This window comes from Helianthus annuus, chromosome 17, assembly GCF_002127325.2.
Source record: "Helianthus annuus cultivar XRQ/B chromosome 17, HanXRQr2.0-SUNRISE, whole genome shotgun sequence".
NCBI classification, from domain to species: domain Eukaryota; kingdom Viridiplantae; phylum Streptophyta; class Magnoliopsida; order Asterales; family Asteraceae; genus Helianthus; species Helianthus annuus.
In genome coordinates this window covers 20613050-20625864 of record NC_035449.2, presented here as the reverse complement: position 1 = coordinate 20625864, position 12815 = coordinate 20613050, and the positions used below count along the sequence as shown (strand labels likewise).

Below are 12815 nucleotides of genomic sequence, written 5' to 3'. Positions count from 1 at the left end.
GCTTGCACCTAGTTTACAAGGGGGTAGGCTGGGGCGGACCTGGCTAGTAACGAGCCGTAGCACGGGCTACGGCTCAACTTTTTACCGTTAGAGCATTCCGAAGTGTGTTTTTTGTCGTTTTATGTATAGGATACCTTTAAACAAATATTAGGATACCCCTAAATAAATTATGGTAGAGAAATGGCAGCTAGTAGTGGCGCTGCGATGTTCCTACGAAGTTGTTCAGCTACTAGGAGAAAGAACATAGAAGAAGAAAATAGGGTTTTGTTAATAGGAAGAGAACAGTGAGAAGAAGAAGATAGGGTTTTGTTAATATATTTAAACAAAAACTATATGGGCTTTCTTTGAAAACAAAACACTTGATAAAACCCCAATCTTAATTTTAATGCATTTTTTCACTACAACCTCAACTTTAATTTAAATATATTTTTTTCACTTTATAAATGTGCAGTAAATATATTAATTTTCAAGATTTCTGAATTTTTGTTTTAACTTTTAAGTTTCGCTTTTCAATGGTAACCATAATTTATTATGTTTTTAAGTTGTGCAAAGTAAATATGTGTTCTTTTATGGTTTTATTTTACAGTTTGAAATAAATTATTATTATTATATTATATATATATATAGTTTTCGAAGGCCCATGAATAGTAATTTCAATTTTAAAATATATAGCTTTTTAATATTTTATTATATCAATATATTATTTTTAATATTTACTTTTAACATCTTTTATTTTTTTTCTATTTAGTTTTAGCTTTTAACGTATTTTCTCTTTTTCCTTTTCTAAAACCATATTTCCTTTATCATTTATTTTGTTTTTAATAATTATTTTTTCTTTTTTTAAATCATCTTTACTTTATCACTTAATTAAGTACGTAGTTGTGCTTAATATTTACCCTCGATTATATAAGTTTTATTAAAAACGAATTTATATTAAAAAAATAAAGTATTTATTTGGTATCGTAAAATGATACGATGATAAACTGAACTGATTCTAACAATTTGGCTTTCCAAACAACATGCTACATTTTCAAATAACGTTTGTTTTACATTATCATTTGCTCTGTTTCGCCGCAACGCGCGACACTAAAAAAAACCTAGTTAATATTATATTTGAAAAGATACTTTGTTAAATAACCAAACCAAATATCAAGAATTAATCATATCCATTAAATGCCAATGAAAGTAATAGTAGAAGACGTCGATAAAAGCTGAATTATCAGAATATTTTTGTGACTCTGATAGTAATAAGATATGACGGTTTGCCAGTTATACTCAAAATATTTTTGTGTATTAGGGTATATAGTAGTGGTTGGAGAACATGCAAAATAAAATAAAATTCAAATGAAATATCACACTACGTATTCTGTTCATCAGTGGCGAAGCTTGAAAAAAAAGTTAGGGGGGGGGGGGAAGGTAACGGACCTAAAAAAATTTATATCGCGTAGTTTCGAGGTGTATGTTCGGGTCGGACGTTGGTGATTCGATTCGGGTCGGGTACATAAAGATTCAACAAGTTTAGGGCAACATTCAACAAGTTTCGGGTCGGGTACAGAAAGATTCAACAAGTTTCAGGTCGGTTCGGGTACAGAAAGATTCACCCTAAAGTTCAAACTCTAATAGTTACAGAAAGATTCAACAAGTTTAGGGCAAAAAATCGAACCAATTTCACTCATAATTTCAACCTAAATCACATAAATTGAAAATTTGAAGCCCTAAATTAAACCCAAAGATAAAAAAACACATACCTTGAAGATTGAAGAAGTCGAACTCGAACAAGACCACAAGTAGCGCAGCCTTTCTGTAACTCTGTTCTTCTGTCCACGTCTCCTCAGCACTCAGCAGTCAGCGAACAAGAGGGGGCCTGGTTTTTTGTTTTTTTAAATGTTCTGTTTGACTGTTCGTAATCCTAAATTTCACAAGATTCAACAAGTTAAAGGGCAAAAAATGGGACCAATTTCACCTCTAATTTCAACCTAATTCACATAAATTGAAGGCCTAAATAAATTAAAACTAAAGATAAAACACATACCTTGACGATTGAAGAAGCACTAAATCGATTCCAACCTGAGCCGTTGCTTTATGTTTAGCGAAGAGCGAAGATTTAGCCCACTGCCTAGCGAATTTTTGCTTTTCTTTCTGTTCAGCCTCTCCCGTTCTTCTGTTCAGTGACATTACCAGCCCCAATCAAGAGATATTGGGTTTTTTTAATAGAAAAATAGGAGATTTGGGTCATTGGGTGTGCTTCTAATTTTAGGCTATAACAAACATAACAATATGATTTGGGCTGAAACTAAATAGATAAGTACATACGTAACCGGGGGGTCGAAAACGTATATACAATTTTTTTTTAAACCGGGAGGTCGAAAACGTATATACATATTTTTTTAAACCGGGAGGCGAAAACGCATATACCTAAAAAATTCTATACGAAAAGGACATACGTAACACTAATGCGCGAAAAGTTCGGGGGGTCGGGCGCCCCCTGGCCCCTACAATTCTTCGCCCTTGCTATCCACTACTTGAGTTACATTTGGTCTTGTCTGCTGCAAGCTCTTATTAAAATATCTTTTTTTTTCACACAATAAAGTTTATTAAAATTGATTTACGCAACAAAATAAGTTAATACTTTTGGTCATGTGACAACATCGTTAACTTTATTTATTATCATGTTTTCTTCGTTATTATATGAATGTATGGTAAAATAATGGGATACCTCTGAATTTTTAGACTAGTTGTGACCCTAACCCTTACTAGCAAGATGCTACTTTTGTTCTTAGGAATTTTCGTTTCTTGCATCTAGAAGTCTTAATGGTAGGGCATCCCTCGTCGTGTATCGTGTTTTTATATGTTTGGTTTTCAAGCAAATTACAACTTTTGTTCCTAGGAATTCTCAATTTATGATTATATACTCTCCATACCAATCAAAACCAGACTTTTAAGTTTCTTTCACTTTTGGTCCTTGTAAAATTCCTTATATACTCTCCATACCAATCAAAACCAGACTTTTAAGTTTCTTTCACTTTTGGTCCTTGTAAAATTCCAAAATGAAAAAACTGAAAACCAAAAAAAAGCTATAGTCACGGTATTCACACACTACCAAAATGATATATTTGTTCTCCTTTTCATTGTAGATATAGCCAATTAAAATACCTCACAAGTTATAAACCAAAAAACAAGAGGGACCTTAGTGATAAAATACCCATCAAAAATGTTATATATACCACCCACAGGCTACCCCTCAAGAATAATATATAATAGTCAGTCAACCGCGTTACCGATTGAAACCAAGATTTAGATTTGATATGGAAGTGATGAGCATGAGCATGAGTGTTGTGTACTGCGGTGTTGCGGTTGCGGCGGTGGTGGCGGTGGCGGTATACGGGTGGAGATTTCTGAACTGGGTTTGGTTCCGACCGAAGGCCATGGAGAAGAGTCTTAGAGAACAAGGTTTGAACGGAAATCCGTACAAGTTTTTGTTCGGAGACTTGAAGGAGATGGTGCAGATGTCACAGCAGGCCAAACTCAAACCAATCAAACTAACCGACAGTATTGTTCCACGTGTCATGCCGTTTAACTATGCATCTGCAAAGACTTGTGGTATGTGCATATATAGTTTCTTTCGAAGATTAGATATAGCATCATAGTATCATAGTGTTCGTAAAAGATGATGTTTCAAGTTGGATCGATAAGCTTTATACATGGTGTCAGTTGACTCAGTTTGGTAATGAAGGATTTTAGGGTGCCGTGTTACATAGGTAAACTCAAAAATGAGCTATAACCTTTTTTAAGTTAAATCTGTCGACCTTAATCCACACAAACGTAAATCGTCTAGTGCTGTAACCTTTTTGAGTCAAATCCGTCAACCTTAATCCAGATAATTATAAACCGTGTCGTGTTTAAGGTCTATCCATCTAAAGTTTATTTGAGAACATGAGTGATAGTTATGACTTAGCAAGAAGTGTATTTTTTCTTGTTTTTTTTCCGTTACTTTACAAACTTAAATTATAATATTTTTAAAATTGTCCATAATAAAATCTATTTGTTAATTGTTAACGATTTAAAAACCCTTGATCTTAAATGGGTTTACACATCAACATATTTGTTATACAATACAAGTCGTTTTCGGGTTGAAAATTTAGCTAGCTTACAATTTGTATTACCCTTATTAGTTTTTACTTTCGTGTCGTTTTGTTTCTTTCTTCGGATTGTGGGGGTTTACCGCTTCTATTTATCACCTTTGATTTAGACTCCCTACCTAACCCATGTTAGTTATATTTAGGCTATCACCATTGGTGACTTTATCTTAACCTAGTTAGTCCAAATAAATTAAAGAAAAAGAAAAAATCTATTTTTCTCCACAACCTGGTTGGCCAAGCAACCCAAGGTTGCAAGAGGTTGCTCATGCTCTTTTGCCAGTTGTCAAAATTTGATTGATTCCATCTTCTAATTTTCTTTTTTTATTTTATTTTCTAACTATCAATTCCCCCAATAATTTAATTACTCAAATAATTTTTAATATTTAAACTTAATAACAAAACTAAATACACCGTATTTCCTAAAATAAATTTGTGAACATTACGATATAAATTTTATTAAAAACGGAGTTCGTTTGAAAAAAAATATATTTTCCAGTATATTATATATATTGATAGTTTAACTTTTTAATATTTTCAAGATCGTTTGAAAAAATATATTTTCCAGTATATCACACTTTTGTTTTTTTTTTTTTTTTAAACATGCAGATATAAAATTTATAAAAATTGATATATTATTTTAATTGTTTTTTATCTAACATTATCTTATTTGTCACATGTCAACATTCTATTATTTTGTTAGATTTTTTTTGATAATTTTGTTTATTTTTAATAACTTTTTATATTTAAAATAATAAATTTTAAAAATATAAACATTTTTATTTGTTATAATAAATTTTATAGAATAAATTATAACCTAAGCCATATTTATTTAATAAAAAAATGGTTTAGGTTGGGTTGTTAATGAGTGTGAAAGATTGGGTTGGGTTGGGGTGTGTAGGTGGAAGAGAGAGAAATTGTTTTTTTATTAAAAGTTAGGTTGGGTTGTGAATGGGGATAGTCTTATGTAAGAGTTTATATATATAATACAATATTATAGCATGCTACATATATTGTTATATTGATATGATGGTATTTATATTTAAAAGTACAAATATAATATAGTACATAGTTATAACAAATAGTTTTATGTATAGTTATGATTTTAAAAACTAATTAGGTTTTTTGAGTTGGAGGTTTCATTAGGATAGCTTCTCTATCCCAAGGAAAGGTTTTCCCCTCATCCTTGAGCAAAAAAAAAAAGGTCGAATCCTAGCCAAGCTCAAGGTTGTAAAATTACTCACGAGTGTGGCTCAAACTTAGCGCACACACGTGTACTATCCTAAGTTAAGAAGTCACAACCAGAAGTTTCTATTTTCTAATGGGGGTTGTAACGACTGAAATATTTCTTTATTTGTTTTAATAACTCTGCCAATAAAAAACTAACAAGTGATGAGACTAAAATTTAGCCGGCCATGAGCATTAGTAATCTTAATAACAAATAATAATGTATTACTACAATATTACTTCCAAAGTACATGTTAGATGTTGTTGAGTAGTTTTATATATTTATCTTCTAACATATAATTATTAATTTTGCACACTTACATTTTAAATGCAAGTATATATAATCTTGTTGCTATAGGTAGCATATTCTTCACCTGGTTGGGGCCAAGACCTCTGGTGCACGTAACAGAACCTCCGTTAATACGACAAATATTGGCTAATTATAATCAGTTTCAAAAGCCAAGAGGAGGGAATCCATTAACAAAGATGCTTGCAAGAGGACTTGCAGATGCTGATGCAGATCAATGGGTCAAACATAGAAAGATCATCAACCCTGCATTTCATGTTGAGAAACTAAAGGTTCCATCTGCGCGCGCTTTCTGTTTGGTTAAACTAATCGATCGAAAACTGACAATTGTTGTCACTTGTTTCTTGCTATAGCATATGTTGCCAGCCTTTCACATTAGTTGCAATGAGATGATCAACAAATGGGAAGGGATAACAAAAGGAAAATCTGGTGAAGTTGATGTTTATCCTCATCTCCAAACAATGACCAGTGATGTTATATCGCGTACAGCATTTGGTAGCAGTTATGAGGAAGGAAGAAGGATATTTGAACTTCAAGTCGAACAAGCAAAGCTAGTTATAAAAGCCGCACAATCAATGTATATTCCAGGATCTCGGTGAGTATCTTTACCATTACTAGTCTTTATTATGTTGAACCATTTTCTTTTCGATGAACAAGACTCGTCTACATGTGTATGATTTTACAGATTTTTGCCAACAAAAAGAAACACAAGGATGAAGCAGATTGACCGAGAAGTAAAGAGTTCGATAAAGAAAATAATCCATAAACGATTAAAGGAAACCGGAGAAAGTACCAAACAAGATTTGTTGGGCTTATTGTTGGATTCAAACAACAAAGAAATCAAGCAACAAGGGAACAACAAATTTGGACTTAGCATTGATGAAGTTATTGAAGAGTGCAAACTTTTCTACTTTGCAGGACAAGAAACTACTGCAAATTTGCTTGTTTGGACTATGATCTTGTTAAGTCAGCACACGAATTGGCAAGATCGAGCTAGAGACGAAGTTTTAAAACTGTTTGGAGATAGAAAACCAGATATCGACGGGTTAAATCATTTAAAAACCGTAAGTCTCTTACATCATCCTTTGTCAATACCTGACATCGTAGATATTAACATATGAGTAAACTTGTTTTTACAACGAACTAAATCGTATAACTTGCAGATCAATATGATCTTGCACGAGGTACTTAGGTTATACCCGCCTGGTGTAGCCCTAGGACGGATGATTCATGAAGAAACTAAAGTAGGAAACTTAACGTTGCCATCCGGGTCACATCTTATGTTGCACCTGATGCTTTTACATTACGACGCTGATATATGGGGTGATGATGTGAACGAGTTCAACCCGGAAAGGTTTGCTGAAGGCGTGTCAAAGGCAACCAAGGGACAAGCTTCATATTTCCCATTCGGAGGGGGGCCACGTATATGTATTGGACAAACTTTTGCTTTGTTAGAAGCAAAACTCGCACTCGCTATGATTCTAAGACGTTTCTCCTTCGAGCTTTCACCATCATACGCGCATGCTCCACATACCATTATCACCTTACAACCTCAGTTTGGTGCTCAATTGATTTTGAGTGAGCTTTGATGGTTACCATGACCAAAACTAGCTGCGTAAATGTGTTTCTTGTTTAATTTGTGTTACTATATGATGGGTTTATTTGTAGTTTTAGCTACCTTAAAAAACTTATATTACTGTGTCATATAAAATATTTGTTATTTAAAATTTACATACCTTAAAAAACTTAGTATTTTCTTGACCATTTAACTTCTTGTTTCATACCATGTATTCAATTTTTCATTTCCCCCCTTATTTAGAGCAAAGGGTTAAATTGGTAACTTACACACGATTAGATGATTTATTTACAACCCAAAACACAGAACAATTGTTCATTTGCTACTTGACAAAATTTAGTAAAACTTGTTTACCCAATTAATGTAGCCCAAATGCTTAAAGGCAAAATTAAAAATTCAAAAGTAATGACATGCCTAAATAATCAGCTCCGTAGCCCAAAGAAATTAAGCCTTGTTGTTTTATTAAACTTTACTTTTAATTTCTATTATGATTCGTCTTTTATCACCAATCACAATCAAGATTTAATCTATACTATATTATAGAGGACGGATACCGTACAAGACAGGTTTTTTTTTATGAAGGGTACGCGACATTTACAACCGTTCATTTGTGAGATCTACGTCCAAGACAGGGGTGTGCAAGTTACTTGAATTCCAGTTTCAAACAATTGAAAAAACAAATATAAGAAAGGGTAAGACTGTGGGGTATGGGACTTGGGTTGGGGTGTGGCCCTTGGGGCTTGGGTTTGAAGCCGAGCGTGGGGCGGGCTAGCGGTCCGATGTGGCGGCCTCCTATTCGCTTTGTGGCCATGTCATAGCGGGTGTTTGAATTTTAAATTCTAACCGTTTGGCCAAGCCAAGCAGTCACAGTCAACATCCCCTATAAATGTAACCCCAACCCCACCGGCTACCCCATCCCAAACCATCGCTGTCCACCGCTACCCCCACTTGATCGAACCCGCTACCCCAACCCACTTGACCGATGGCCTCTTGGACCCACGAAGAAGAGCTAGCTCTCGTCACAAGCGTCGTTGACGCTATGAAGGGGCGACAACCCGGCCAAACACGATATTGGCCGGAAGCCTTCGCAAGCTACCGACATAACGTCGGACATGATCGGCACAACTTAAACGCGTGCCAACATAAATGGCGCGAGCTACGGCCCAAGCTTGATCGTTTCAAGGCCTACTACGAAGCCGTTCCGAGCGGTGAGTTAAGCCACGAGGACCGGGTGGCGGTGGCGAACATTGAGTTTTGGGGAAAGGAGCGAAGGCCGTTCGACAAGCTCGCGCTTTTTGAAATTTACCTAACGCTTTAGTTTTTTTTATTTTGTAATCGTTTTTTGGTTTTTTTTTGTAATTTTTAGGTTTTTTTATTTTGCAATCGTTTTTATGTTTTTTTATTTTGTAATTAATAAAATTTTAGGTTTTTTTTTAATATTGTGTGTGTTTTTTTTTTAATTTTTTGTAATTTTTTTAATAAACTGCCAAGCCACGCCCCAACCCAAGCCCCGTCATACCCCACGGACACGTCACTCACCAGTGGGGGGGGGGGGGGGGCTCCAACTCCACGTGTCAACTCATGCCCCCAACCCAAGCCCCACCATACCCCACGGTCTAAGTTGGTCATTTCTCACTTAACTAGTTTCCCCCTTGATTTTCAAATGGCAATAACTTTTTCATACGTTAATATATATATTTTTTTTTAAATTACACCATATTAACGAGCATTTCATTCTCTTTAATTCGAGCAACCTATTGCTACAGTTTTCTTAAAAAAATTACAGGATTTTGAATACCCATTACGTTATTACATGATTTTGAATACCAACACATGACTACGTGATTAATAGTTACACTTTTGCCCTCTTATTTTAAACCAACTAATCCCATAATTTTTAAACAACCATAATTCATACATACCCACACACACATAGGGTGAGGTTCTACAGTAAACATTAGTGTATTTGTGAACTGAGTGAAGAAATCCTGACCATTAATTTACATCATCAAATCGTAAAATACACTAGTGTATTTTCATCATCAAATCCTGACCATTGATATAACTTGTGTATATTAATTATTATTTGTTATTAATACAACATCATTACAATAAAAATGTGAGCAGTGGGTGTTTTTCATTGTGATTCTAGTTTTCATTTGATAATTTAATTCTATAATTAATTAACCACATCAACAATAAAAAGGTGAGTGGCTGTTTTTTAGGGAAACCACTGATGGTCAATATCAGTGGATGTCAAGAATAAAAATGTGAGCAGTGGGTGTTTTTTTAACAATCAGTAGATACCCAACAGTGATTGAAAAATTGATGTTTGGTCAGTCAATGGTCAACATGAAGAATGAAGAAACAGAAGTTGTCTTTCAGTAGTGGATAACATTTAACAATCAAATTTTTAACAAAAACAGTGGTTGTAACTGACTTTTAAGGATTAATGTTCCCCCTGGAACAGATGATGCCAAAACTCTTCATTATTCTGGATTTTTATTGTCTCATCAAAAGTTCCCTAAGTTGCCCTTTAAATTGCAATTCAAAATCTAAGGAACTTGCATCATCCTCATCCCTGCAAAGTATAAGCTCAAGGAGATCCTGTAAATCTTCAACACCCAGGCCAAGTGCTGCTTCCCTTGATATTTGCTTCACTACACCATTAGATATGATCAGAGTCAATACATGGGTCTTTTGATCAGACATACACTTTAGTATTTTTAAACCTAATGGGTTTCTTGGGAGAGGTTTATTTGCTGATGAGTTTGGAGATGGTGGCCTGTTCAGAACTTGTTTAGCTATGTTTTGAAGCTTTGCTGAGTTGTCATCCTCTAGTGCCATTGTTTTGATAGCTTCTTTGAAATATACAGCTTCTTGTTCTTTCTCTTCTTCATCAGTCAGTTTTTGCCTCTTTCTTTGATTTACCACAATGGTAGAGGTATCTGATGATGTGAACAGTGGCTCAGGAGTGTGAGCCTGCTGCTTTGGTTTAGCAGTGGTTTTGTAATCAGGCTTCTTTGGAAGTTTAGGATCTGTTTCTCTCCTTTTTCTTAGCCTTTCATAAGCCTCATCAGTGTACTGCCTTGTCCATTTTGATATGGCTTTGGCAGTTCCCACTTTTGCATTAACCAATTCCTGCTTCTTTCTTTTATACTCCAATGTAAGATCATCAATTTTCTTTTTGTATTTGCTCCAATTTGGTGTTGACCTTTTCATGCCTGAGTCTCTCTTTATTCTTTCAATTCTATTCAGTTCTGTTTTGAGAGCAACAAGCGGCCAGTCTTGGAATTGCTCAGCTGTGGCAGGTAGAATTTTTCACTCAAGATCAGCTTGATGATGTCTTCTTTCAGATCTTCCTGCAAGTTAGCTTCTGGAGGCAGGTTGGACATTTCTTTGCTTAGGTCTCTTGCATAATCTTCCAACTATTTAACTTTAGTGAGCAAGAACTGCGTAGGAGTTGAGACTTCATTGTCACTTTTCCCTTGGTATTCAAGTCTAGCTCTGGTGTCAGCTTGCCTGGACTTGAGTTTTAAATACTTATTTATGTTGGATGGATCTCTATAACCAATCAGGGAAGGGAATTTCCTTTTTGAAGGATCATCCACTAAGTAAAACTGCCTCATTTCATTCTTTACAGCATGCAGTTCCAGTGGATAACTGGCAGCTACTGGTACAACATTAGCAGAGTCATATCCTTGGAGTTCTATAGGATCTTTGATTGGGTTGAACAATTTTGAAGGAATAAAAGATTGAGGTTTGGTGATATTGCAAGGGGCAGATGAAATGGGAACAGGTGCTGGTATATCATCATCATGCACTTGAAATTTTCTTTTTCTTGTATACACCTTTTTGGGAGAAGGTGTTTCTATTTGAGTTTTTGGATCAAAAGGAACAATGGCTTGTGAAGAGATAGGTGATTGACTAAGAGCTGTTGAAACAACTGGTGTTTCAACCACTGTTGTCATTACAACAGATGATGTGTCATCTGATGTCTTCTGCTTTTTGGCAGGTGGTGATTTTGATGGTGGTTTTGTTATGGCAGTGGTTGATTGAGTGATGGCAGTGGTTGAAGTGTGTGTTGATGTATTGGTGGTGGTTGTTGGGTTAACATCTGCTGAAACCACTGAAGTATCAACAGCTGTTGATACAACAGGTGTTCCAACATCTGTTGGTTTGGAATATTGATGAGAGGGGGTTTTAGGAGGTTTGGGAGTATGTTTTGTGGATCTGAAAGGTATGGATTTGGGTTGCCTCACTTGTCTAGTGGATAGTCTTCTTTTAGGCTTAGGTTTTTCTTCATCCTTGGGCTCAGAAGTACCCTGCTCTTCCTTCTCCATAAAGACTTTATTCTCCTTTTCAAACCTTGATTTTCCTTTTGCCTCCATATCCTTTTTCAGCCTTGCCTTTTCATTAGCCAAGACATTTAAGGATTCATCAACCTTTTTGGAACCATCTGGCTTAGGGAGGTCTGCAAGCATACTGAATTTCTCTGGTGCAATGTACAAACCAATAACCATCTTCATATCCCCTTTTCTTTAACTGTTTCATTTTCTCCCCCTTTTTGGCATCATTTGGTGGAGGTTTATCAACAAAGATTATTGTAGGAAGAGCAGTGCCAGTGGTTTGCAATAGATGGGCCTTGATTGCCTTGATGTCTGCTTGTGTATCCATGAACCTAGCTTCCATTAAATTTCTGATCTTTTGAATTTGAATTTCATGTTGCTGATCAACATGTTCTCTTTGTTTGTGAAGCAGAGGTTGAAATAATTCCCAAAGATCATTTGGAGTAGGAGTAGATGATGGAGCAGATGTTTGAGCTGGTGCAACAGTGGGTGTTACCTTTTGTGCTTGTAACAACTGTTGCAGCATAGTTTTGATATCTGCAACAGATGTTTCAATTGTATCCACTCTTGCCGTCAATTCTTTATATTTTAAAGCATCACCCAAGTTAATGGGATCATCTGCTTTACCACCAGCAGTGGTTGTATCAGCAGTTGACTTAGGGAAAGTTTCCCAAAAGTCATCCACTGATGCCCCTTTTTCTTGGTACTGGGGACTTCTTTCCTCAGCAATTGATATCTTTTTAAGATCACCAGTGGTTGGAACAAACACACCAGTGGATATCAGGGTTGCTGGAGAGGAAATTGTCTTCAAGGGAGTCTGATTGATGAAACAACTGGCCAGGTGTAGACCAGTGGATCCAACTCCTGTAGTTGCTGCTCCACTTGAACTACTGACAGGAATTACTTGTAATTCCTACAGTGTAGCCTCCTCAACTATTGGTGGGTTAACAGAGATTGAGACTGTTGGTGCATATGTATGTCGACTTCGTCTTGTATCGAGTCTTATATTAGATTAGAAAGATCAGGGCACAAAATTCGAGAAACGTGTGTTAGTGACCTTTTTGCACGAAATGAAACTAGGGCATTTCGCACGAAATGAGCCTTGCCCATTTCGTACGGAATGGCTGTCCTATATATAGTGGCCTTGTTCATTTCATTTGTAACTTTCCGATTCCAGAGCCGAAGCGCTGCTGAAGTGTCTACTCGCTGTAAAACGCTGT

The 12815-nt window shown here is 35.6% G+C and overlaps 1 protein-coding gene across 1 annotated transcript; it reads left to right on the top strand.

Annotated features, from left to right (window-relative positions):
• The first annotated feature begins 3233 nt into the window (after nucleotides 1-3233).
• Nucleotides 3234-7419, top strand: LOC110921000 (cytochrome P450 CYP72A219). Its single transcript, XM_022165262.2, has 5 exons — nucleotides 3234-3600; nucleotides 5722-5942; nucleotides 6024-6265; nucleotides 6356-6734; nucleotides 6834-7419. The coding sequence occupies exons 1-5, from the start codon at nucleotides 3306-3308 to the stop codon at nucleotides 7257-7259; spliced, it is 1563 nt and encodes a 520-aa protein (XP_022020954.1). The 5' UTR covers nucleotides 3234-3305; the 3' UTR covers nucleotides 7260-7419.
• Nucleotides 7420-12815: the final 5396 nt, after the last annotated feature.